Below are 26,093 nucleotides of genomic sequence, written 5' to 3'. Positions count from 1 at the left end.
GATTTCCATCTATGATGAGAAATGATAACAAACAGTGACTAACCATGTCAGGAAATTTGTTACTATTTGAGAAATCCTGTTCTAGGAAAACTGAAAATTTCTGAGAAGTTACTACTCTTCTGAGTAGTTAGGGAGAAATTAGTTGACATAGTTGTTTCGAAATGTCAAAGCAAACTATTTTAACTTCAAAAAAATGTTAAAGTCTCTGAACAAAAAAATTGTAATAATCATAGGAGTGATTTTGCCATTTATCCACTACTTCCCCCTACCCCCCAGCCCCGTGTGGTACATGTAGCTTTGCAATCCTGCAGCCTATGCTCAGGGGCTGTCCCTCCATTAACACTGCTTGTTAATGCAGGTGCATCCACAGCTGAACCCTTTCTACTTATAATTGCAGAGCAGTTCAGCTGCAGTACCCAGTGTCCACCTTTATCTATGAACCAAAGGGTGAGGGAGCTTCAGCCTGGCTGTGGCTGGCTCCTTTGGCCTCAGCCTCTGTCAGCAGCTGGCGGACACTAGTGGTGCTCACAGAATTCTCCTTCCCAGTCAGGACTGCACCAAGTGGGTGAGGCTGAGTTCTGTGTTACCTGTCAGGGTGAGCAGGGGTGTGTGGGGTGGCTTTTTGGGAGTGTGCCTCAGGTAGCAGAGGCTGTTGTAGAGCAGCTCCCTTGCCTCATCCAGCAGGGAGATGCAGTGCAGGGGGGGTTTGGGACAGCAGCTGGCACTCGGCTTCATTCCATTGTCTAATTAAACAATACCTCTCCCCCCAGCCCTGGCCTGGATCCTCGGATCCCCAGATCCTATTTTGTGGGCTGGCAGGAGATGAGAGAGCAGGGGGCTGGCGGGGTTGGCTCTGCCACCTGTTCTGGTGACTGATCAGCTCCTGGTCCTGCAGCTGGAGCTGCCTTATGGTGTTGCCCTGAGACAAACAGGGCTTTTATTGCCGGCTATCCTACTCGTGCAGACCTGTGTTTTCTTTTGGCAAAGGGCACGGAGCTCCCCCTCACACTCGGTGCGGGGCAGCGTGGCGATGTTATGTTAACTGTGAGCGTTAAAAGCGAAACCAGCGCCTCCCTTCGGCACGGGTAACACCCGCCCCCCCCCCCCCCCCCCCCCCTCCCCAACGCGCACGCGGCGCGGCCGTTAACGGCCCCCACGCTCGAGCGGGCGCGCGAGGCGGCCCCGCCCCGTCCCTCCCCGCCCCTCCGGCGGCCGTTGCGCGCTCCCCACAGCGCCGCCACTCAGCGGCCGGAGCAGCAGGAGGAGGAGGCGGCCGGGCTCTCGCGAGAGCGGGCACCGGCTCGGGCTCGGTTCCTGGTTGGTGGGAGCCCGCCGGGAGAGCCGGGGCGGCAGCGGGGACGGGCCTCCACCGGCACCGGGCTGCGCGCCGCCCACCCCCGCCGCCAGGCCCCGTCCGCCGCAGGGATCATGTCCGCCGGCCAGCAGGGGACAACAACAGCAACGACAACGCCGCCGCCGCCGCCGCAACCGGACGAGCCGCCCGCGCCGCCGCCGCAGCCGCCCGCCCCGCCGGGCGCCGCCAGCAGCGAGGCCGCGGGGACGGCTCCCCCCGCCGCCGGCCCGGCCGCAGGCGACGCGGCGATGGAGGTCAGGAGGCTCCCCGCACCCCCCCCTCACCCCCGCACCCCGTAAGGCGCCGGGCGGGCGGCAGGTGCCCGCCACGAGGCCGGCGGCGCGGCCCCGGCAGACAATGGAGGGGCCGGGGCGGGCGGGGCGCCGCCGGCACCGGGCGCGGGGCCCTCGGGGGCCGCCCTCTGCCCCCGGAACGCTCCGCGCCCGGCCGCGCCGCAGCGCGCCCCGTGGGGCCGTGTCCCTCCGCCGCGCCGCGTGTGTGAGGGGAGGCGGGCGGGTGGGGGGAAGGGGGGGGGACGGGACTCGGGGTGTTTCCCCCCCCCCTTTCTTTTTTTTTTTTTTTTTTTTTATTTTTGGCAACAGGTGCTTCTTCCAGAAATTTCATAGGGGTTGAACGCGTGCCTGCAGACGCTAATTGTATCGCAGCTTTGTTCCTTCCTGCGCGGATAGGAAGGGAACGGGCCGGTGCTGCTGGCGGGGCTCTGAGTCACGGCGCGCAAGGCAGGGCAGGGCCGGCCCCGCCAGCTTTGGGGTGAGCGGGCAGCCGAGCACTGTGGGTAATGGGGAATGGGTGCTGCCTCTGCGCCTCGGGAGCCGGCAGCCCTACACGCTGAGAAGTGTCTAAGTGCCGTCCCGGTACTGCCCATCACCTCAGCGCATCGGTTTTCTTGCTCTCCAGCGAAATCGCAAGGCTTCGCTGTGTTTGTCGCACGGGAAGAGGTCAGGCGGCGTGCTGCTGCGCCGCTGTGCTTCACCCAGCCAGGAGGAACGGGAGTATGGGAGTATTGTACACCAGTTCAAACAGCCCTGTCCTCGCGCTCCCTGGTAGATGGGTATCAGCCAAACCCAGCAGGAGATGAGCCAGAAGATCTGGTATAAGGCTGGAAGACCTTTAGCTGTAATTTTTCATGCTCTGCTCTTTAATTTTGACTTTTGAATGAGACGTCTGTTAGGCTGCTTCTGTTGCCACAGGCTTTACCTTGCCAGAGTTATGTGAGGAGACGCCCGCCCACAAACATCCCATGTCTTGCCTTCCTTTGTTTCACGTTGTTTCTTGTTTTCGTGTTCCTTGGGTCTACGTTGGCTAGGAAAGACTTAACTTAGCTCTTACTTCGCTCAGCTAGACAGCTGATTATTAATAATTTTGAGGATATCTCATTTGTTTCCATTTCTTAGCCTTTAAAAGGTGGTTTTGTGATGTACTGTGTTAAACTGATATAGCAGAGAGGGGTTGTCCTGTCGGGTTTGGTTGTAAGAACTGAAGGAGAAATTACACGTGGGGGACGATGGGGAAAGAATTAACCTAATAAGGGGAGATGAGGACAAAACCCGATCTGAAAGAGCAGTTGAAGGCAGTATGGCAAGGACTTGGCAGGAAGGGGATGAGGGAGGACTGCCCCCTCCTGCCTGCCTGCTTTTCTGTTAGAAGCAGTACTGGTGGTGATAACAAATTACGTGACTTATTAAACCAAACAGGGGAGAAATACAGTTTCTCTTAAATTCCTACTCTTCTTTCAGGACAGAAGTGCAGTCCAGGTGTTTTTTATTTAGATTTATTCCCTTGATACAGAACGATAAGGAATTGGGGTAACCTGGAAAAGGAAAAAACTTGAAACCACTCTTGCCCCAGGACTGGTTCTTTCCTGGTGCTCTACAGAGTCAGCTTTAGAGGGTTTGGGCACAGCACCCTTGAAGTGGTGTGCTGAGCTTCTGGACAACAGCTGGCTCTCTCATCCACCTTGATGTGATGCTTTAATGATGGAGCTAAATTAGATTATAGAGAGCTAGCTCTGTCCGTCACCTTGTGGCAGAGATCTTTGATCCATCTCCAGGTAATTTTACAGTAAGTAATAGAGAGCTGACTATATCAAAGCAGCAAAAGATGGATGTGCCATCTGATGTGAATAGAGGGTAATTTGCAGGGAGCTTATGCTCTTCTACATGGCTGTATTCTCCTCTTCAGATAATAAGTTCTTTCTAATTCTTTTTCATCTCAGGAATCTTTTGATGATGCGTCACCAGGAAAACAAAAAGAAATCCAGGAAGCAGATCCTACATATGAAGAGAAAATGGTATGTAACGCTTGGGAACGCGTACAGTTATCCAGTATTTAGGCCCTGCTTACGGTAGACTTAGTGTTCTGCTCTTTTGAAGTCTCATAACTGGCTTTATAAGACCTTGTCTAGTCATTCAAAAATAAAATCTAAGTAATTTGAAACAAATAACAGAAACAACGTATAGACCCTTTTCATTTTTAGCATTTTGTTCTCTGTTCCTTCTCCTTTTCCACTGTGGTATTCTGTGGGAACAGCTGTTAACGTGTTTTGCCATTCCTAGGAAGTCTAGTCTGAGCAGCTTTGAAGTGCCCTAAGTTTAGAAGAATCGTATAATGGAAAGTATTCAAATTTAAGTGGAAAAAAAAAAGAGAAATATTGTAATGTTGGTTTTGAAATTGACTGCAGAGTTGTCCTGCAGGCAAGGAGGGTAATGAAGATTTGGGTATTCACTGTCTCAGAAGGAGAAAAGATTCTCTAGGGAAGCATCCATTAGTTTCTAAATGGCTGCTACCTTACTTTCTGAACGTGTAGAATCAGTTGAAGTCCAGGATCTTTTTATATCACTACCGAATACAGGAAAACAATTCCAAAATAATTCTTTTTGAACTGCAGGATCAGTAGTCCTTTGTAGGAAAAGTATAAGGCTTAAGGCTTTGAGTAGACACTGTATACTATAATACATTATAACCTACACTGTATGCTATAGAAATATATTCTGGCAGGGGGACTTCATAATAAGCAAGTTCTTTCAAGCAGTACAGTGTATGGGACAAAGTAAATAAAAGCTTTTAAAAGCTTTTTCACAGGAGGCTGAGAAAATGTTTGCTGTTCAGTACAAGTGCTAACTGTAAGCCTTGTTAAACTTTTCAACACTTTCACTTTGTCAAGACTGAAAGGGATCGTGTTAGCTTTTCTGAAGTTTAATTTGTTCGTCATGAAGCTCTAGTTAAGACCGCTCAAGCATGAAGATGGCTAATTCTGTGCTTCACATGTTACATAAGAGAAAACATTTCCTTATTTTTTAGCTTTTATGGTATCCAGAGTGTAGGAGATGGAGTCACACACTCCTCACCATTCCATCACATATCCTTGCTCTATTCTTTCTGCTTTTCCTTTCTTCCTGTTCATAGTTCTAGTGTCTGTGACTGCATGTGGAATTTCTTCATAGCAAAGTGAAACTGATTCTTATAATTTGCTGCTTCCTGTGTTTCTTCTTACCACTGAAAATAACCCAGTCTTCTGCTGATTTATTTGTGCTACTTCCTAGAAGTGAACTTGGATTTGTCTCTTCTAGTCTCTAAATAGGCACAATTACAAGAAAGATTGTATTTTATTGTCAAAATAGTCAGAAGATGCACTGCAAAAGAAAACAGGGAAAGTTTCTCTGTCTGTTGGCATGGGGATAGCTCAAGGTTGCGTAGTACAGCCTGTTCTTGTCTGCGTCCTATCTAAAAGATACAGACAATGTTTGTTAGTCTCTTAAAGGAATATCCTGAAGTGCATTGAAAGTGGGTTGTGGCGTGTGTGTGCAGTGCCAAAACTTATGGAAAGTTCCTTGCTAACGTTTTTGAACAAGGAAACGTGTGCAACGCAGTTTGTATTTCTTATCTTTTGTACAGCCAGTGAAAAGTACTTGCAAATAAGGATTAGTGATGTGGATAGTAATGAGGTCTTACCTAGTTTAAATGTCAGAAGCTGTTAGGAAGCAAAACAAAACAATCTTTGAGGGATAGACAGGAAAGCTGCAATTCGGGGTCTGTGGATTGTAGCTGTGTTAATCAAGCTTAAACTATGGCTAGAGTCAGACTCTTGTGGTATGTACGGGGTTTGCTGCTTTCTTGATCTCCCTTCACCCCTGTCTTTCCGTCTCTCATGCCAAGTAAGATCTGCTTAAAGAGGAGAATACTCAGAGCGCTGGCATTGCTCTTGCAGAAGTCTGGAACATATGTTCCTTTTTACTAAGAAAACTGACTTCCTGTAACTGTGCAAGTTGCTAAATACCAGGTTATGTTGTGGCAGCTGGCAGAATGTCAGGGTGGTTGCTGGTAAACATGGAGCTGTCTTCGGAAGTTCCTGTAAGCTCAGGATACTTGGAGTGGCGCTGGGAAGGTGTGTTGATTCCAGACGGAACCTGTCTCTCAGGAGCTAAACTTTTATTGTCTCCTGTAATCTTTTTCGTGCAGCAGAAATGGCGACTCGTAACAAAGGGTACACTCCAAATGCAGCTTAGGCTGAACGTATCTAACAACTCTTTGCCACTAAAATAGTTTTTCTGGCTTCCAGCTATGGGCTCTTCTGCTGTCTCCCACGCCTTTCATGCCAGCCCTTTTGCTTATCTGACACCTCAGCGAGGTGGTTTATCTCACAAAGCAGAAGAAAAGAGAATAGTTGTTGCCAGGTGGGCAAGACGAACAAGTTCACTGACGAATCCTGTGCATCCTGAGTGGGAGTCAATTTCTGGGAACGGGACCATCATTTTGGATAGGAGAAGGTTGTTAAAGGGACTCTGCTGCCTTGTTTAGTGACACTGGCGCAACCTTTGTGCCCAAGTCAGATGTCAGTCTTAACGCAGATCTGTCGTGCAACTTTGATCTTACTGTTTAGCAATGGTTAGCTTCGATCCAATGAAAGAATATTGAATGTGTCAGCGCCAGTTATATTGTTGATGTTAATCATCTCTTTTTTTGCTATTGTAGTTATGTATGTGAAGAGATGTGAATCTGTATTGTGTAAAAAACATTTGTTAGCTTTGTCTTTTAAATGAATGCATATTGTAACGTCTCACACTTGTTCTGCTTAATTTCCCTTGTCAACAGCAAACAGACAGAGCAAACAGATTTGAGTATCTGTTGAAGCAGACTGAGCTGTTTGCTCACTTCATCCAGCCTGCTGCTCAGAAAACTCCAACTTCACCTTTGAAAATGAAACCAGGACGTCCACGAATAAAGAAGGATGAGAAACAGAATTTACTGTCAGTTGGCGAGTGAGTGATGACATGTAGGCCACCTTGTACTGTAATTAAGGATTTTAGTGTACTTTAGAAGCGTAAGTTAAACTTGCTAGCCTTTCGTCCTGTTTGGGTGTGTGTTTTACACTGTGTAATTGTGTTTTTTTCAACTGCCCACTTGTAAGTGGAGGGTTGTCTAAGAACTCGAGGAGTTAGAAGAATTTTGTGGTGGTGGTAAAGCACTATCGATTAAAAGTATTCCAGCATGAAGAAAGGTGGGGGCAGAAAAGTAGAGCATTCATGGCTGTAAGAGTTCATGGAGAACATAATGCATCTTACAGGCACCTTGAAAATCCTAAGTCTAGAAATTTGGATTGCCTTCATTGCAGCTTGTGTGTCTGCACTATTTCTGGAACTTCTGGCAGATGTTGCAGAGTTCTTAAACAGTGTCATTCCTTGTCCTGTAGTTAAAGGCCAGGACTGATGCACCCTGACTGTGTGGTTTATCCCTTTCCAGTCACACTGCTCTAACATTTGAGCCTCCAACATGAGCCAGAATGCCATGGACATCTTATTGTTAAGAAGCTACTCATTCTAAAGAGTCAAAAAGCATTTCAATTCATGAGCTTAATTTTAGAGTTCTTTTAAAGAAAACTGCAAGAAACTTCTTTGTGTATTTGTGATCTGTATGTACTGCAGTGCCATTACATTTTGGAACAGTTTAGTGTCTTTTCAGTTCAGCAAGAAACTTACTTCTTTCTTCCACTTTTTCAGCTACCGACACCGTAGAACAGAACAGGAAGAGGACGAGGAGCTGTTAACAGAAAGCTCCAAGACAACAAATGTCTGCACTCGATTTGAAGAATCTCCATCATGTGTGTTTCCTCTCTTCCTTTTTTCCCCCTTGAAAGTTATTTACCTTCAAAAGTCAAACCTTTGGAGTTTAAAAGAGGAGTTTATTTTCACCCTTCCCAAAGAAAATGAGTCAATTTTTGGGTGGCAAGAGAGAGAGAAAACAATAACCAGCACCAGTCTGATGGAGCAAAATACATTAAGGACTGTTTATATTCTGGCAGGCTAGAAGGAAGGTCCAGTGAATCCTGTCCTGTAGAAATCCAGTTGCCATGCCATAGTTACTGGGAAAGAGCTAGCTTTTAAGTTGGTCATCTTAAAATTTTGAGGTGGAACCGATCTTCTGATTCAATTTAAAGTACATAATGGCTTCCAGTTAGTTTAACAGAGAATTTAATATTCTGTTGATTTACTGTTGTACTGTGTTCTGATTTTGGGAGGGATTATAGGGTTAAAATTTCAATATAACTTGTGTGTTTTCAGAAATCAAAGCTGTTGAAGCAGCTCACAGAAACAAAATGAGTATGTCACTTGCGTCCGGTCTGCTTCATCCTCGGAATTTACTGCGTAGGGTGTACTACTTGATTTTGTTCTGTAGCTTAGATAATCAGTGTCAATTAGCAGGAAAGGAATGGCTCTTTGGCAAGTCTTTACAAATCTTTAAGTCTATTCTTTTATGTCTTGTAGATGTTAAATGGGGAAAGCTGCGTGATTATCAGGTCCGAGGACTGAACTGGCTCATTTCTTTGTATGAAAATGGCATCAATGGTATCCTAGCAGATGAAATGGTATGCACGGAGCCTGCGTTTCTACTGGGGGGCTTGATAGCACACGTTACCAATAGAATTTTAAATCAGCAATGTACTTTTTTACATAGCACAAAATGCAATGTATGATTTCCCAAATTTTATTTTTATAGTGTGTTTTTAGGTCACTAATGTTAAAACAGTTTCACATGTATGTTAATTTAAATAAACCCTACAGGCAGTTTTAGAAACAGGCATGAAAAGGGGATCTGTTAAACTTTAGAACAATATAATTAAGGGGGGAAACGTTTTATAGAACGACGTGTCCTGTATATTTTCTCAAAACCCCAGCTATTTTGCTAGGGTATTCTGAAGCTGCCCTTGTGAAGAGAGCGTCATTCATGAAAAGAGCAACAAATGTGGGAACGCTTCCTGTTATTAGGATATAAAATACAGATAGCACGATACGAGTGTCCTTTGTGGATTGATGTTCTCAGCAGGAAGAACTGCAACACTGGGAAACTTTCCAGGAAAAATGATGCTAAGTTGTAGCTAGAGAGCTGTGTTTTCATTCGCACCATGACCGTGGACTTTTCAGTCAGTGCTAGCCATAGCATCTTTTGTTTCTGCTTTTGTTCTTTTTCCCTGGATGAGAAGGGATGAGGGCAAAAGAAATTGTAGTAGTTGGAGAGGCAGATAGGTTTTTGTCCTCCTCCTTTAATTGCATCTGATTTTTAACAGGAGCAGATAAGGAAAAACAAAAGTTGAATTATATATTGGTATGATGCATTTCTCATATCTTACTGATAGTTGCTTTTATGTATAAAACTTCAAGATAAATTAGAGACAAGTAACTTCATTGTTTAGGAACACATTTGATTTTGAAATAGATCAAGGATTTTCTTCAACGTACAAGTTTATGAATAGAGGATTTTCTTTGGCAAGTAGAGTTCTAAGTGGAGCAGGGTTGTGTTAACAAAGAAGTTTGGGAAACTTTCTAAGTCTGTAGATTCATGGTCTTCCAAAATTTGTTTTGGACTGAGGAGTTTAAATGCTTGCTGTTAAGTATTTTTGGATTTATTCTTAAATATTTATCCTTTTGAATTTATCTATGTCTTTCACACAGCCTGTAAACACTTTTCCACATCTTACGCCAGGTGGAATGTGGTCATTTTGAAGACAAAGACTTGAATTTTGGAAACAAAAATAACTTGCATTGATTTTTTCTTCTTAAATCCTATGCAACTGAGTCACAGTTTTTTGAATTATGTAAATGATACATAGGGTCTGGCGTTTGTGTATTTTCCTGTTTTGTTTTAATTAAAACTATGCGGTGAAGATACAAGATTTTTAATATTTCTGTTGAATAATGAACAGTGCTTTAGAAAGTACTTCTAAAGCCACTCAGTATTTGTTTTATTTTTTGATATATGCAGCTGTTTATATTTACTTATGCTTCACTTTATTCTCATGAGAACTGACGACATGTTGTGGCCTGCAAAAGTCATCTTACAGGGTTCCTAATTTATTCACTTAATTTCACGTTTAAGATAATGAGTACATGTATGTCAGTTTTTAAAGTTCATTGACCTCTAAATAATCTGAGTATACCCTATCCTACAAAAATAAATCTTTTGAAATAATGTTTTCATGCACTTCTAAGAATTTCTTACTCGAGGGATAAGGCGAAGTTCTAACTTCATAATCCCATGTTTGAATATGTTACTCTATTACTTTTTTTTTTTTTTAGTTGTGCAATGCTGTATAAGCTTTTAGTAACTAAGGTGTTGATGCCTTTTATTGTACCTTAGCAATTTGTTTAGGCTGCTGTGGCTTCTGTAATGTACTCAGAGCTCACTGTTGAGCTTTTTAAAGGTGCTTGCTGAGAGATTTTTTTCTGACACGTTAATGCTTTTCACAGGGTCTCGGGAAGACACTGCAAACAATTTCTCTTCTTGGATATATGAAACACTACAGAAATATTCCTGGTCCTCACATGGTGTTAGTTCCAAAATCCACTCTACATAACTGGATGAATGAATTTAAGAGATGGGTACCTACACTTCGAGCAGTGTGTTTGATAGGTGACAAAGACCAGCGAGTAAGTTTTGATGTTATTTTTCCTGCATTCACACATGTTAAATCCAGCATGTGATCCATGCTGTTTGGCAGCAGGTTTTTTTTGATTATTCTTCTAAGGGTACCTAGTTCTACTTTAAAAGTTTGTTGTTAGAAATTACAAACATACTGGTTAAACTTTTAAATAATAAATAATAAACTTTTAAATAATTCTGGAAGTCATTGATCCAGATATGATACCTTGTGATTTTTTAGTGTCTTTTTAGAATTCAAAAGTCCATGCTCTTCTTTTAGTAGAATGTTTCTCATTTACGTGAATTAACCTCTTAATATCTGTATACCTCTAAAATTTGAATTCTTAATAATTGTCGTGTCCTCTCTTAATCCTTGGATGTCAGCTTTCTAGAAATCAAGTTGCCAAATAATGCTGTTTGGGATTATTTTTCAATTTAAAAAAATCCTTGTCTAAACTAGGACTCAAAATAGATTTTCTGCTTGTTTGGTAGTTTTTTTTGTTTGATTTTTTTTTTTAATTTATTTTTAGTTCTTAAATTTTAATACTACAGTTTAGCTATTGAAAACCTTATTTGAAGTTCCTGAACTGAAATTCCTTCTCTGCTCTGCCCCAAGGGTTTTAGCAGCCTCAGCACTGACAGGTCTTACAGTCCTTAAGTCTTACAGCGACTGTATGTTTTATTGACTCTGTAATTAATCTTATTTTCAAATTCAGCAGCCTTGTTTTAAGATCTTAGCAGCTCTAGTGTGTTCTTTTTGTTTTAGTTTTGACAAAGCCTCAATAAAGACCTGTCACCTTGCTGTCTAGGCTGCCTTTGTCAGAGATGTGTTGTTGCCAGGAGAATGGGATGTCTGCGTAACATCGTATGAAATGCTTATCAAAGAAAAATCAGTATTCAAGAAGTTTAACTGGAGATACCTAGTTATAGATGAAGCCCACAGGATTAAAAATGAAAAATCAAAGGTAATTTTTATTTTCACTGAAATAGATACTGTTCTGAGTTGCTAGGTGGTAGTACTAGTGGTATATTTATATTCATTTATGTCTTAATCTCCTTCAGTTATCAGAAATTGTGAGGGAATTCAAGACTACAAATCGGCTGCTATTAACTGGAACTCCACTTCAGAACAACCTACATGAACTCTGGGCACTTCTTAACTTCCTTTTGCCAGATGTCTTTAACTCATCTGAAGTAAGTGTTAATTTCCATTAACAAGTGAATGTTGGTGGTTTTCCAGACTTGGAAAGGCCTGAAATGTAATATATACACATGTATGTGTGTGTGTGTGTGTTTGTATATATATGTAGATAGAGATATATAGCCAGATGTATCAGTTGCTTATAACTATAGACTGGCAGTCAGTGCATGTTTCCAACATTGTATGTTATAAGTACAGTACATGAACTAATTTCCCCAGCTTGTCCATTTTTAAGGGCTGTTGTGAGCTTAGCAGATGTGAGAGGTATTTCAAGTTAGAGTGTGGAGGTGATCTCTATTGCATTGCAAAATAGGAGTAAACATTGCAGTTGGTAAAACAACTTTGTTCTTACATTTAACTAAGTTACCTTACTGTTTATCTAAACTTGTTTACTGTGAGATGGGAGATACTATGTAATTAGCAAAAGACTTCATTAAGTGGCACCTCTGCTGAGCATCGTAGTATGGTTTCAGGAAGATACTTTTTATTATTGCTGGTATTTTTTGCCCTTTTCAAGAATGTGTTTAACTGGTTTTGAGCGTAACTGAATTGGGAGCTTAACATCTATAGAAGTGGAAATCTTGTGATGTATTACACCAGAATTTTCCTTCTTTGTTTTCAATTTTCATCAAATGCTGCAGTGGTATACTTCTTCCAGCTGGAATTCATCCACTGGAGTGATAGGAGTGAATCAGATTCCTTTTCAAGAAAAAATTATTATTATTATTATTTTTTAACTCCCAGTGGTTTGTTGTTGTTGTTTTAGTTTAAAGATACAGTGATATGTATCTTCCCAAGAAAACAGACCAAAAGGGATGATTTGTTCTTTTATTCACTCTGTGTGTTAGAGAATCACTTGAATTGCATTTTTTCACCACTGTAATGATACTGCACCTTGAAAGAAAAGTTCTTACATGCCAATTATTTTGTTGATACAGGATTTTGATTCATGGTTTGATACAAACAACTGTCTAGGGGATCAAAAGTTGGTGGAACGTCTCCATATGGTAAGTCTTTCTGCTTTTTGTGTGCTCTCATAACATCTACATTAGGTTATAAATAATTCTTTTAATATTTCTTGTGACAGGATATTAGGCTAAGATAGCTTATTCCAGAAACCATGGTGGGCTTTCAGAAAAGGTTGGTGAAGTGCAGAATGTGTCTATGTTTTGAAAAGAAAGTTGTTTTGGAGGATAGAGAAGGGTTGACAGTTCTGGCTTTGAAGGTTTTCAGATACTTGCATTTAGAATATTGGCTATGAAGACACTACAAAGATTTCAGTCAAGCAAAGTTTTATTTTTTATTTTTTTCACTTGAAAGATCAAGAGTGTTCTACTGAAAAACTGGAAGACTTTTAGGAATCTTCTGTTAAAAGACTTGTCCTAGAAGATTTAGAGTCTTCCAAAGAAAGCTCAAGTATAATAATCTGCTGATATGGATTGCTTTTTCATGTCATCTGGTAATAGGTCTGGTGATTTAGCATTTATAAGTATGCCTGCACTGGTGTTGTTGACCCCTTCAGTATTTGAATTTCCAAAATACAGATAATAATGCAATCTCTTTCAGGTGCTACGACCGTTCCTCCTACGTCGCATTAAAGCTGATGTAGAGAAAAGTTTGCCTCCAAAGAAGGAAGTTAAAATTTATGTGGGTCTCAGCAAAATGCAGCGAGAATGGTAATTGAGATTGTTGTTTATGCTGTGGTTAAGGTTCAGAAGGAATGTGCTGCTTGTGACTCAATGATTGTGCAGAACTTGATTTAATTCCTTCTGCTATACTAAATTTCTCTGTATGTATTTCCTTGTGACACTTTTATGGTGACGAAACTGTGCAGATCAGTGCAAGTTATCTGCTGAAATGGGGGCGGGGGGGGGGGCTTTTGACTACACCATATTCTCTTTGTCAAGGAGTGTAGTGATAGGGCAAGGAGTAATGGTTTGAAACTAAAAACTAAACTAGACTAAAAAAAGGGTAGATTCAGATTAAATATGAGAAAGGAATTCTTCACTCAAAGGATGGTGAGGCCCTGGCACAGGCTGCCCAGAGCAGCTGTGGATGCCCCATCCCTGGAGGTGCTCAAGGCCAGGCTGGATGGGGGTTTGGGAAGCCTGGGCTGGGGGGAGGTGTCCCTGCCCATGGCAGGGCGGTGGAACTGGGTGGGCTTTAAGGTTCCTTCCAACCCCCAAACCATGCTGTGCTTAGTGAAGCAAAGGGCAACTGTTTTATAGTTACAAAAGTTTTTTCTTTGATACAGGTATACAAGGATCTTAATGAAGGATATAGATATATTGAATTCTGCTGGAAAGTTGGACAAAATGAGACTGTTGAATATCCTTATGCAACTACGAAAATGTTGCAATCATCCATATCTCTTTGATGGAGCAGAACCTGGTCCACCTTACACAACAGATATGCATTTGGTCACCAACAGTGGCAAAATGGTAGTATTGGACAAATTACTGCCGAAGTTGAAAGAGCAAGGTACGCATCTTTTTGTTGTATTGCTGCTTGCAAGCTGTTTGGTTTAATGACAAAAACTGAAGTCACGTCTTGTGAGCAAAAAATCAGCACACATTATGTAGGACCATAGTTGATACCTACCATGATAGTGGCTTCTCAAGCACTGCATAATAAAAAGTTGATCCGGAAGGACTTGTGAAGTGCCTTTATAAGTAACTTTTTTTTTGTGACTGCAAAGGGGTTTGTTTGCTTGTTTACTTTCCAGTTGAGACCACAGAAGCATCAGTTGGTCTGTGCTTTAGGTTTCTCAGCAACATGAGCTGTTTGAAACCTAATTGTGTAATATTTTAACCACTGCTTTGGTTTGCCGTGAAATACCGTTATAGATTCAAAGTCTTCATGTAGGGTTAAAGTCCAGTCATTTGTGAAGTGGTTTTTGTTCTTTCTGGATATGATTTTAAACAGCACTTGAGTTTTTTTTATGCAAAACTGGGGGAACACTGTTATTTTAAAATGCTTTTCTTTTTTTATATTTTATATTTTCAATAGTAGGGACAAAGCTCTGGCATACATTACTGTCACTTCACTAAAGTGAAGGAAAGTTTGTGAATGGGGAGACGTTATTGATAAAAAAAAAAAAAAAATCAAACCTTAGTCTTAGGTAATATAAAAGTAACCTGTGCCCAGTATCTGGATAGTATTCAAACAGCTGTGGAGATATGCGTTGCTGTAAGACTGAAAAAAAGTTAACTGGCTACTGTGCTTTTTTTAATTTTGGTTTCTTTCTGATGTGAGACTCATTGTTGGGACATTACAAATAGAATTGGTATGGTTTTAAATCAACTGCTGATGTTAACCAAAAGAGAGCATTTAATTATTAGACCTTGAGTCCAAAGAACAAAAGTCATACTGGGAGCGTGTAGGGGGAAGCAGAAACTTTGTAACATTCTGTGTTTTATTTAAATCCCTTAAGTACATTTGAAACATTTGGCTGTGTCTATATATACATTTACATTAATACATATTTACATTTTTGAATGTTGTTCTTAGCAGGTAAGTAAGCTGACTGACAAGTCTTTAAGAAGAATTTAATTTCTAGATATCTCAAATCCAAAATGCTTTAACATTTTGTTCTTTTTACTTCTTGATTTGTTATATTTGAAAGAGAATTTTCTTCTACATCACTTGTCCCAAGAAATTTTCATTCGCACAATAAATACACATAGGCATTTAAAGAATACAGAAATATAAATTTTAAATATTAGAAATTCATTACAGTACTTGAAAGCAACATCTGCAGACCCGTATTATATATTAGGCTGTGTAATTCATAGACATCCCAGCTGACATCATCAGACCTTTCTAATTCTTTCACATTCTAATGGCTGTTCAATAAAAATACTAGGTATTGTTTTAAATACATGTATATATATTTAGCCCTGAAAACTTACCTTCATTACATTACTTAAATCAGTCTTTTTATTTATAACTACTCTTACATGTAACTGCCCTCCTTCCCTTTCTGACTGGCAAACTTTTGTGAAGTTTAATGAATCTTAAGTTTTGATGAAAACATAAAACCTTTTTACCCCAAACAGATTCAAGAGTCTTAATCTTCAGCCAGATGACCAGAGTCCTGGACATCTTGGAAGATTATTGTATGTGGCGAAATTATGAATACTGTAGATTGGATGGACAAACACCTCATGATGAGAGACAGGTATTTAAAATTTTAAGTATTTCACTTAAGTAAAAATAGTATTTATGAAACATTTAGTTCAACTGATCATGTTCTTTTTATTTATTTAGGCTTCTATTAACGCATACAATGAACCTGGTAGCTCAAAATTTGTATTCATGTTGAGTACACGGGCAGGAGGTCTTGGAATCAATTTGGCTACTGCTGATGTTGTAATTCTGTATGATTCAGACTGGAATCCACAAGTAGATCTTCAGGCTATGGTAAGAATCCAGATAGAAATGTCCTTGTTTCCTCATATAACTGCCCTAGAAATGCATATGCTGTATGACATAGTATTTTCAAATTTAAATGTCATTTTTCCAGTTTAGCATAATATTAATAGTATTTTTAAGACTGATTTTTCAGTTGCAGTGCAGCTTCCACTTTGTGGAACATGTAGTCACATTTGGACTTTGCAGGAGGGAATGCCGTGGTATATGCTACAGTACCCTTAGTAGTGTTTAATGAAAATAGCCTTTTTTAGTTTTAAAAACTAATGGCATGTGTTAACTCCAAAATTATAAAACCATCCCTCTCTGGAAAGTAGACCTTACTGTATTTACGCTGTCTTCAGTGAGACTTTGGAAAAGAGGCAAATAAAATTTGAATTACAGTTTTTAAAAAGCAAGCTTCTGTTAGCAACTTCCTTTATTTAATTTTTTAAAGTAGATTTATATGCATTTTCAGCCATGGTACCTATCAAGAACACTACTGATTGCAGAAGAAAGTAAAGCTGCTATTTAAAAATCTACCAGTGTTACCATTGGCAAATAAGGCCTTTCAGTGACAAACCTTGTAAATTCAATCTGTATGTTCTCAAGTATTCTAACAAAAATTAGTTCAAAAGAATGACAGAACCAGTGCCTGGAAGCTAAATCAAGAAAATTCCAGTTACCACTAAAAGTGTATGTTCAGAATACTAATTCTCATAGTGGTTAATGATCAGCCAGTCAGGTGAGGTGTGGTACATTGTATTTTTCTTCAAATATTCATAGCATGACTGAACGATTTGGGGATAGGTAGCTTCTGGTCAGTACAGAGAGAATTTCTTAAATATTTTGATTTTACAGAAGGTTACCTAATGCCAGAAGCATCCGGTCTTCTCCCACATGATGTAATGCACACGTGCGCGCACACACAAACACAAAACAAAAAGGAAAAGCTATTTTTAGGTATGAAATTTAGAAACATACTTGTTGTTGATGTTGCCTAACAACAAAAAACTTGAACTGCAAGTGTGGTATCTCAGGTAGTCACATTAAATTGACTTCTGTAAAGATTTAACTAATCTACACCATTCTGTTTTACAAGTTAGTTTGCTGAAACTAATTAAATTGAAGATGATTATGTATTCACACTAGAAAGTAAGTATTGATTTACTTTTTTTTTTTTTTTTTTTTCCCCTAGGATCGAGCACACAGAATTGGCCAAACAAAGACTGTAAGAGTGTTCAGATTTATCACGGACAATACAGTGGAAGAAAGAATAGTGGAACGTGCAGAAATGAAACTCCGGCTAGATTCCATAGTCATCCAGCAAGGCAAGTAGTTGGAGGCAATTTTTTTTTTTTAACAACACTGCAGACAAATCATGTAGTAAGAATTAATGGGAACGTTGCTTTTGCCTCAGCTGTATTCTGAATATAGAGTGCAAAGACCCGAAAATTTTACAGCAAGAATAGGCTTTTCCTCATTAACTTTTTAATTACTTCCCCAGTGATAAATACATGTATGTAGACAAGGGGGTATAGCTAGACAAACTTGTTTTGAAGCACTCAACTTCCACTTGTAAACAGAGAAATTAATGCCTTGGCCTTTTTTTTTTTATAGATGTGGAGAAGCTATGAGGATGTTTGGTTGGTTGGTTTGATTGGAGTCAGTAACTATTATGCAAAAAGGATTCAGCAGGGTTTGGTTTTGAAATTACAAAAATATGCACACCATAACATAAAGCTTGTATATAAGGTCTTGCATCCAAAATGTTCAAACACAAATAAAGCACAGTAAAGAGAATGCATGTTGTCCCTGGCTAGATTTTGCTGGATTTTATTTTATTTTACTGTTTTTTTTTTTCACGTGAGGGAAGGGCAAAAGTAAGGGAATGTATGGGAATGTAAGGGAAGGGGGAACTCATATGTTGTTCCTTCAGTAATATAAATTTTTTAATTGCTACCTTTCAATGCTTTTATCTTCAGGAAGACTGGTGGATCAAAACTTGAATAAACTTGGGAAGGATGAAATGCTGCAAATGATTAGACATGGAGCAACACATGTGTTTGCCTCAAAGGAAAGTGAGATTACAGATGAAGATATTGATCACATTTTGGAAAGAGGTGCAAAGAAGGTGAGATCAAGTTTAAAAGAAAAAAAACCAACAGACCTCCCCCTAGACTTAAATTGTGTGGTAATATAGTGGATTACTGGATGATAGCTTCATTATTAGCTGGAGAAAATAGAGTGGTTGTTAGTGAGAAGCTTCATATTGGTCAAATGTGTTAATTTTTTTAATGCTGTTATAACTGAGATGTTTTATAATGAAGTACCTTACAAAAAAGGTTACTGTTCATTTCACTCTTTCCTGCCCCCAGACTGCAGAAATGAATGAAAAACTTTCGAAGATGGGTGAAAGCTCCCTCCGAAATTTCACAATGGATACAGAGTCCAGCGTGTATAATTTTGAAGGGGAGGACTACAGAGAAAAACAGAAGGTAATATTTAAGTTTCTTTTGGAGGGAAGCACTGATTTGTATGAGTAAAGCATACTTTTATGATACATTGGTTAAATAAAATACAATGCAGCTATAAAAATAATTTGTAAATTTAGTTACTTAATGAAGTATATGTAGAGTTTTTTATATAGAACTCATAGCTGGTCTGACTGTTTTGCAAGACTTAGTCTTAATACTTCTTGGGGGTGGTGGGATTTGTTTTTATAGATGGCATTTACAGAGTGGATTGAACCACCTAAACGAGAAAGAAAAGCCAATTATGCTGTGGATGCTTACTTCAGAGAAGCTCTTCGAGTCAGCGAGCCAAAAGCACCCAAGGTGAGTTGACTAATTAAAAAACAAATAAATAAATAAACTGGTCAAATATACTTGAGAAGTGGTCAAAGCTGAAAGCAAGAAATTGCTAATTCATTTGGTTTCATAAATTGAGGAGGCACTTGAAGGATTTAAATTTAGAAAAATCCAAAGTAATTAAGACAAATTTCTGTGAGGAGGAAGTAAGAACAGTATGGAACTTACAGGATTTTAGGATGGCAAGGATATAGGGTATTTCATATTTTATTTTTATATTCTTTAAGCAGTAGAATTTTCTTACCTATGGAACATACCCTTACTGCTACTCAAATGCATTAACTTTGTTCAAGGGGATGCATGTGCGAATCTTTCCCCACCATTCCCTTTCCAGAAGACCCTGTCTGCTTTTCTCACATACCTTTTACTTCTCTAAGCCTTCATGGTTGTACCTGACTTGCACCCTGTTTTAGGGTATTTTTTGTAAAAATGAAGGGTTTTTTTTTTCTCACAGACAGGACTCAGTTACTAGCAAACAGATTCTGGATGTGAACAGGAGTCAAATACAAGCATTTTTGTGTATTTCAGGCACCACGGCCTCCAAAGCAGCCAAATGTACAAGACTTTCAGTTCTTTCCTCCACGGCTCTTTGAACTGTTGGAAAAAGAGATTCTCTACTACAGGAAAACAATCGGGTACAAGGTAACAGAATTCATTCACTGCATTAGTGTATTTTATTGCAGCAGTTACTGGTAGGAGAGTATGTACTTGTCCTGCCTTTCACGCTGATTTAAATGAAATCATGGTAATCTGAACAAATGATTAGGTTGTATTAATGGAGAAGCTACTCCAAGCACTGGTGAAAAGTCATCAATTTTACAAAATGTATAATCTTTCAGGTACCTCGTAATCCTGATCTGCCCAATGCAGCCCAAGCACAAAAGGAAGAGCAGCTTAAGATTGACGAGGCTGAACCTCTTAATGATGAAGAACTAGAAGAAAAAGAGAAGCTTCTAACCCAGGTATCACTGGTTCTTTAGTGAGACTGACATCATCTGAAGTTTGGGTTGTGTTTTACAGTGTTACATGAACATTTCTTAGTGATTTACAAATGCCATATTAAAATTAATATGGCTGCAAATCTTGGTTCATGCTGAAAAAAAGTTTAGTATTGGGTTTGTTATGGGTTTAGATACCTTTGAAGGACACTTTGAAATTAGTGTATTTAGGTTTTACTGAACCTGATCTACATACAGTCTGTATGTTTTTAAGTAAGAGTTATGTCCAGAGTCTGACTTGGCAAGTTCATGTTGACTGTAGCCTGTGACATCTTTTCTCAGCTGGGGGACCATGCAGACTGGTTGCAGAGCTGCATGTGCGACTTTCCATGTAATTTAAAGCAGAGCCTTTGCCAAAATGTCACATTCACATGTACTAACTATACGCTGCAGGGCGAAGGGGCAGATTTCTTAAACTAAGACTAGAAGTGATAACGTCCCCCTCTTAGAGAAGATATAAGCTGAATAGGTACATAATTAGGTAGCTTGTACATTTAAATAATTCAATGAAGGTTAATACCTGTTACTCCTTGTCTGTGTATTGTATTTTCACATGTGTTTTGTGGGTAATTTTAGGACAAGAGTTCTTGTTTGAGTAGTACTGCATTGGAGCAGTTCACTATTAAAAGTCAGTACAATCAAATAAGCTCTGGTTAAATCATATAATGTCTGGCTGAATATTATTGTACTTTTTCTTTTAAAAATTAATACAAAAATGCAGTTAGTCTGGCTTGGCAGCTGATAACTTCAGCATTGCTTTTCCTGTCCCTGCTGCATAACATCACACAAAATACCTACAGACTTTGAGGGAGAGAGACCAGGGAAGATGCAGAAGGCTGGTGGTATCTGCAGGGCACTTGGTGGTCCTATGTAACTAAACAAAACCATTACAGAGACTACTGGCCTCTCTTCAGGGACTTTTTTTCTTAAAAAGTGATCCCATGTTGTCTCAGAGAATAGTGGGTTAGAGGGGTTAATTTATGAACTGAAGTAGTAATTAAAGAAGCAGTGCTAATTATTAGGTAGTTTTTAGATGGAGAGAGACTATAGTGATCGCGCCATAAAAGCAGTTTTTCTGCTACCATCAAACTGCAGGAAAGCAGAGGTTTAATATTGTTGGAATTACAGAAGTGTTACTCAGTCATTTTAAATTATCTGTTGAAAGAAATGTGGAGATGGACAAATCCTGAACTTTTGTGCCATGTTTGCTTTTAATTGCTGTAAAGGGATTTACTAACTGGAATAAGAGAGATTTTAACCAGTTCATCAAAGCTAATGAGAAGTGGGGCCGTGATGATATCGAAAATATAGCACGAGAAGTAGAAGGAAAAACCCCAGAGGAAGTCATCGAGTATTCAGGTAACTTACTTTTCAAGTAGTCAACTCTGTAGTATCTAATGCTGCTTTCCTAGTTTGAAATGCCTATGAACAAGCTGACCATTTTACTTGTATGAGCTCCCTGTATGACCCTTTAAGGGTGAGATTGTGCTAATGGATTTGGGGTCTGCTGATAAAGATTTTAGTACGTTTAGTCCCTGCATAGTTAAAACTGTACTGAAATGTGCACATGCTCTATTGATGACACACTTTCATATATTCTAACTGGTGTTAGATATATTCTGGATAGTGCTGGTTTCAATTCTTGTTAATTTCTGAAAAAAAGGAAATGATGAGGAAAAAAATACTTAGATGGAGAATTCTCTTTTCCTTAGATTTAACAACCAGTAACTGTCTTGACTCCCTGCCCCTTTATTATTTCACATTGTTAAAGCTAGGGATACTGTAAACATTCTGTGACTGACTAATGAACATTGTTTTTTGTAACTGAAGACCAGTTGATTACTTTAACCACTGATGTTTCAGAGAAGGGTCTTTTCCTGTAGTGCAGCTGCAAGGTTCTGGGACTTTGTTTTTTATGGTATACAGCTGCTTACTTATAGAGGTAACACTTTACTTAAATACCTAATTGTCTTTTAGACACTTGCTCCTGTCTTTGGCTACTTAGAGTGGCAATCCCACTTCCTTCTGTATTACTGTTTTATCAGTTTCCCTGTTAAGGCTTTCTTTGAGAAGGAAATTAGCTGGCCAAATCATACCTCAATTAAAATGAGGGCTCCTGTACCTACCCTCTTCAAAATAGTATTTGTAATACTCCCAACACAAGTTCAGGAAGTGAAGGTCCCTTATCAGGTAAAGGCATATCTATATTTATACAGCAGTAAGGTCTGGTAAAAGGAAATAACATCTTTTAAGGCAAAAACCTAATTCTGTGATTAGAAACTAACCATTTGTTCTTTTCTTAGCTGTGTTCTGGGAAAGGTGCAACGAACTCCAAGACATTGAGAAGATCATGGCTCAGATAGAAAGAGGAGAAGCCAGAATTCAGAGACGAATTAGCATAAAAAAAGCACTTGATACAAAGGTACCCTTGCTGTGTTTCTTGCTTCCTTTATTTCCCTGTGCCAATGAGGTGAGCTCCCATGCTGTATGCCTAGCCAATGTTACAGTACATTAAGAAGACATGTTAGGCCTAATGTTCCTCTCTTACCTGTTCCTCAGCAGTTGCTGCCTTCTGCTTTTCTAATTCTATTGAACTGCTGTCCTTTGCAGTTTCTACTCTTGAATTTAACTGCATTTGGTAGGTTTAAACTTCCTATTTTGGTTGATAGCTATGGTGATAACTTCAGGTGTGGCCTTCTGTTGTTTGTAACAATCGTCGTTATATGGCACTATGAACTGATTGTACTGTGATCCACTCCCAGTAACTATGTGCTTTTTGAAGAAGCACAATTTCTGATTGGACCCACATTGCTGAAAATGCTACATATATTTTTAGAGGACTTAAAAAGAGAAGACTTACCAGTCAGCGGAGTTTTCTTTGATCCTGCGCGTTTCACCAGCCAGGGCTTGGTAACAAACAGATTTGTAATACGTTAAGACACTTGAAATAAATACCAGACATTTTTACTCACCTTAGGCTTGACTAGCTCCTCTTCTAAAGAAGTCAAGGGAAAAACAGTGTCTCACTCCATTAACCAAAATGCAGCTGAGCCATGTACCTTTTTATTTTCCTTTGCTTTTGACCATTTCTGAGGATTTTCTTGTTAAAAAGAATCATTGCCCGTTGCAGGCTGGCAGATTTTAACTATTTTCAAATGTAGTGTCAGGCCTGCACTGCACAATCAAAAGATTTGTCAAACAGGCAAGCAGACAAACGTGACAAAGCTGGCTGCTTAGATGATATTAGTAAATGAAATTAGTGAATTAGTGTCTAGAATCTACAGTTCCTTAAACATGGTGACTTTAAGGACCAGAGATCATAAAAGCTCTAGTTTTCTAATATGGTATTGTTCGTCTGCCTGGCAGGTGATTTTTTTTGCTTTCAGAGAAAACAGTTCTATGTTTCCAAAGGATTTCTTAGTTATGTATGGTCTTGTTTTGTTTAGATTGGCAGATACAAAGCCCCCTTCCACCAGCTAAGAATATCATATGGTACCAATAAGGGGAAGAATTATACTGAAGAAGAGGATCGCTTTCTGATCTGTATGCTTCACAAGCTAGGATTTGATAAGGAGAACGTCTATGATGAATTAAGACAGTGTATCCGAAACTCACCACAATTCAGATTTGACTGGTTTCTCAAGTCCAGAACTGCAATGGTATGTATTAATCTGTTGTGCTCTTTGGCTCACGAACACCTGTGACAGCACACCGCGGTTACATAGCAAGCTTACTAAATCACTTCTGAAATAGTCAGGTATGTGCGTGTGGTCGCTATATTAATTTTTAAAGACTTTCCACAGCAACTGTAATGGATGACAAATGCAATAAACTAAAAAGTCTCCTGAGAGAAGAAATGTAAATTCCAAGCTACTGTGTTTCAAAATCAACATGAATTTGAATTAAATACAAATCTGTTTTAAAAACAAACATCTGTGATCAAATCCATTCCTATGAAGCCAGCCAGTAACTACCATAAAAAATTTGTTTCATTCCTTTTTCACTCTGCCAAGGTTTTGCATGATGAAAAACAAACAAACTTACTACTTACTGGCATTTCTAGTATTCTGACATGATGCTTTTTACATGAACTGGCTGCCTAAAGTAGTGAGTGACTATGTTTTGCAATTTAGGAGCTGCAAAGGAGATGCAATACTTTAATCACCCTGATTGAAAGAGAAAACATGGAACTGGAAGAAAAGGAAAAGGCAGAAAAGAAGAAACGTGGACCAAAACCATCTTCGGTAAGATTTAAAAAAGCATTTTTGTAGAAAAGCTCACTTGAAGACAGTGTGCTTTTCTAATTGTCTAGGCTAAGTGATAGCTATTTCTTTAATTAAAGAAAGCACACAACAAAAAACCTTATAGGGCAGTCCTAAGTGCTGCTTAAAGTTTACTACTGTCATTCAGTTAAGTATCCTAGCGGATGCAAAATAAGTTTGGGTTCTAAACTGTAGCTCACATACATGCTTTGGAGCAGATAGCTTGTTACGTTTCTGATCACTGAGTTCTGGGCTATACGAATTTACCTTGATAAAATGCAATTAAGATTTACTTAGCCTTTTTATTAGTTTTTATCCAAAAAGAAATGATGCCTGCCACTGAGGGGTGGTATGTAGTTGATGTAGACATTGCTGCCTGCCATCGTGTGCTTTATTTTGGGTGGTGGTGGTCATGAAATGGTCTCTAGAGCTAGATTTGGGAAAACAAGCACATATGCATGACAGTACTCTGCTAAGTGAAGTACTGCTAAACGTGCAGACCTTTTCTGTAAAGGAAGTTACAACTTCTACCCATTTTCTTACCTATATTTTGTTTTTGAAGTTGTTACAAAGAACTGTTCTCAAAATCCTTAAACAGGCATTCAGAAATACCATTCCTTAAGTAAGCAAGCTTTATTTATAAGCTCCTTATTTGTTTCTATACTTTTTTTTTCCTCTGTGAAATGGTATTATTTCAGGATTAGAGAGTACAAGACCATTACTGTCCTGAGTGGGATGTGCATATTCACATATTCTGCATTTGTGATTTATCACCTTTTAAGCTGCCAGGGTTGCCCTGTGATTTCTAGCTATTTTGACTTGAAATGCACTACTTAAAATTTTTCTCTGTCACAATAACTTACTTTAAAAACTTACCTTACAGGCACAGAAGCGCAAAATGGATGGTACTCCTGATGGTCGTGGAAGAAAAAAGAAGCTAAAGCTGTGAATGCAGAATTTTTGTAATCACTAAGTTTAAAAAGTAGTTCTTTAATTTACGGGTCTTCATAAGATGTACTGTATAATGCTCAACTATTATGTCATTAAAGGACATCGGGTTCATCTGTTTACTGAACTAGAAACATAGTACTTACTGTAGGTTCACTTTTTTAAATGCAACAGCTGTGCTGAATTTTTTTTACCATTAACACTTGAAGTAATAAATAGGCTTCATTTATTAATAACGTTTCACTTGACTTTTTTTTATTAATGTTTCTACTTCAATACCTATTTATTTAGCCACTCCAAAATTGTGTCTTTGGATCTAAGGATGTTGCAAATAGTGCTTTTATGCTAAGAAAAATAGACTTACTTAGGTGAATTTTTTTTTGTTGTTTTTTTTTGTTGTTTTTTTTCCTAAAAGCCACAACCCATCAAGTCCCCCCTTTCTGGAAATTCTGTGGCTTGGTTTTTAACTTAATTAAACTTAATTTTACTACACAAATGTACATTGTTTTTTGACATTAGTGGTAAGGCCAGGTATTTACCTCAAGAACTAATGATGAACATGTAGATAGGAACAAAATCATAACATTTTTCTACTTACAGTGGCAGCAGAAAGGTAAGTGACACTGAAGTTTGTATTTAATTAGAATGGCCTAAAAATGGTAGCATTATTTTTATTGGAAAATAGCAGCAAGTCATAACATAAAACTTAAGTGTGTGTAACAACCCACACATCTCTAATACAGCTGTGGAAAATGCAGGTATGGTCCTGATTCCTGTGAAAACAACTGACGCTGACTGTAAGCATGCAAGATTCTGTGTTGTCATCACACTGCCATCCACGCCGTTCGACTGCTCTAGTCAAACAAATGGTACCATTCAGGAGTGTTTCCTATGCTGCCCTATTGTCTCTGGCACATTATTATCAAGATTAAATCATGCAGTTCCCAATCACCTAGTTCAACATAATTTTGAAATCCACTAGAGAAAAAAAAGGTCAAATTCTCAATTTGAATTGAGTAACCTTAAGCCAATCCACTAAAAAAAAAAAATCTAAATGCTGCAATGTCATGACAGCCCTAAAAAATGTTACTCAAAATCCACTTTAACTTATGCTTA

At 39.2% G+C, this 26,093-nt stretch overlaps 1 protein-coding gene across 1 annotated transcript; it reads left to right on the top strand.

The window, feature by feature from the left end:
* The first annotated feature begins 1,428 nt into the window (after positions 1-1,428).
* Positions 1,429-25,241, top strand: SMARCA5 (SWI/SNF related, matrix associated, actin dependent regulator of chromatin, subfamily a, member 5). The gene is made up of 24 exons (XM_032186253.1): positions 1,429-1,608; positions 3,591-3,665; positions 6,467-6,633; positions 7,372-7,472; positions 8,137-8,237; positions 10,117-10,296; positions 11,098-11,253; positions 11,351-11,482; positions 12,428-12,496; positions 13,056-13,165; positions 13,744-13,970; positions 15,548-15,669; positions 15,759-15,911; positions 17,098-17,230; positions 17,885-18,033; positions 18,278-18,397; positions 18,626-18,736; positions 19,298-19,411; positions 19,609-19,731; positions 20,994-21,126; positions 22,071-22,189; positions 23,214-23,426; positions 23,901-24,011; positions 24,913-25,241. Exons 1-24 carry the CDS (start codon positions 1,429-1,431, stop codon positions 24,976-24,978), a joined length of 3,165 nt encoding a protein of 1,054 aa, XP_032042144.1. The 3' UTR covers positions 24,979-25,241.
* The last annotated feature ends 852 nt before the right edge of the window (positions 25,242-26,093 follow it).

Source organism: Aythya fuligula, chromosome 4 (assembly GCF_009819795.1).
Source record: "Aythya fuligula isolate bAytFul2 chromosome 4, bAytFul2.pri, whole genome shotgun sequence".
Classification (NCBI taxonomy): domain Eukaryota; kingdom Metazoa; phylum Chordata; class Aves; order Anseriformes; family Anatidae; genus Aythya; species Aythya fuligula.
The sequence above is the reverse complement of the archived record's forward strand: the minus strand, read 5'-3'. Positions and strand labels throughout refer to the sequence as shown.

What these genes read in the sequence shown, in the direction of transcription:
- SMARCA5 (XM_032186253.1), top strand. Translation starts at nt 1,429, where the DNA reads ATGTCCGCCGGCCAGCAGGGGACAACAACAGCAACGACAACGCCGCCG. An exon ending in GTATCCTAGCAGATGAAATG is followed by an intron (nt 8,238 to 10,116) that starts GTATGCACGGAG and finishes TGCTTTTCACAG; the next exon opens with GGTCTCGGGAAGACACTGCA. An exon ending in AAGTAGATCTTCAGGCTATG is followed by an intron (nt 15,912 to 17,097) that starts GTAAGAATCCAG and finishes TTTTTCCCCTAG; the next exon opens with GATCGAGCACACAGAATTGG.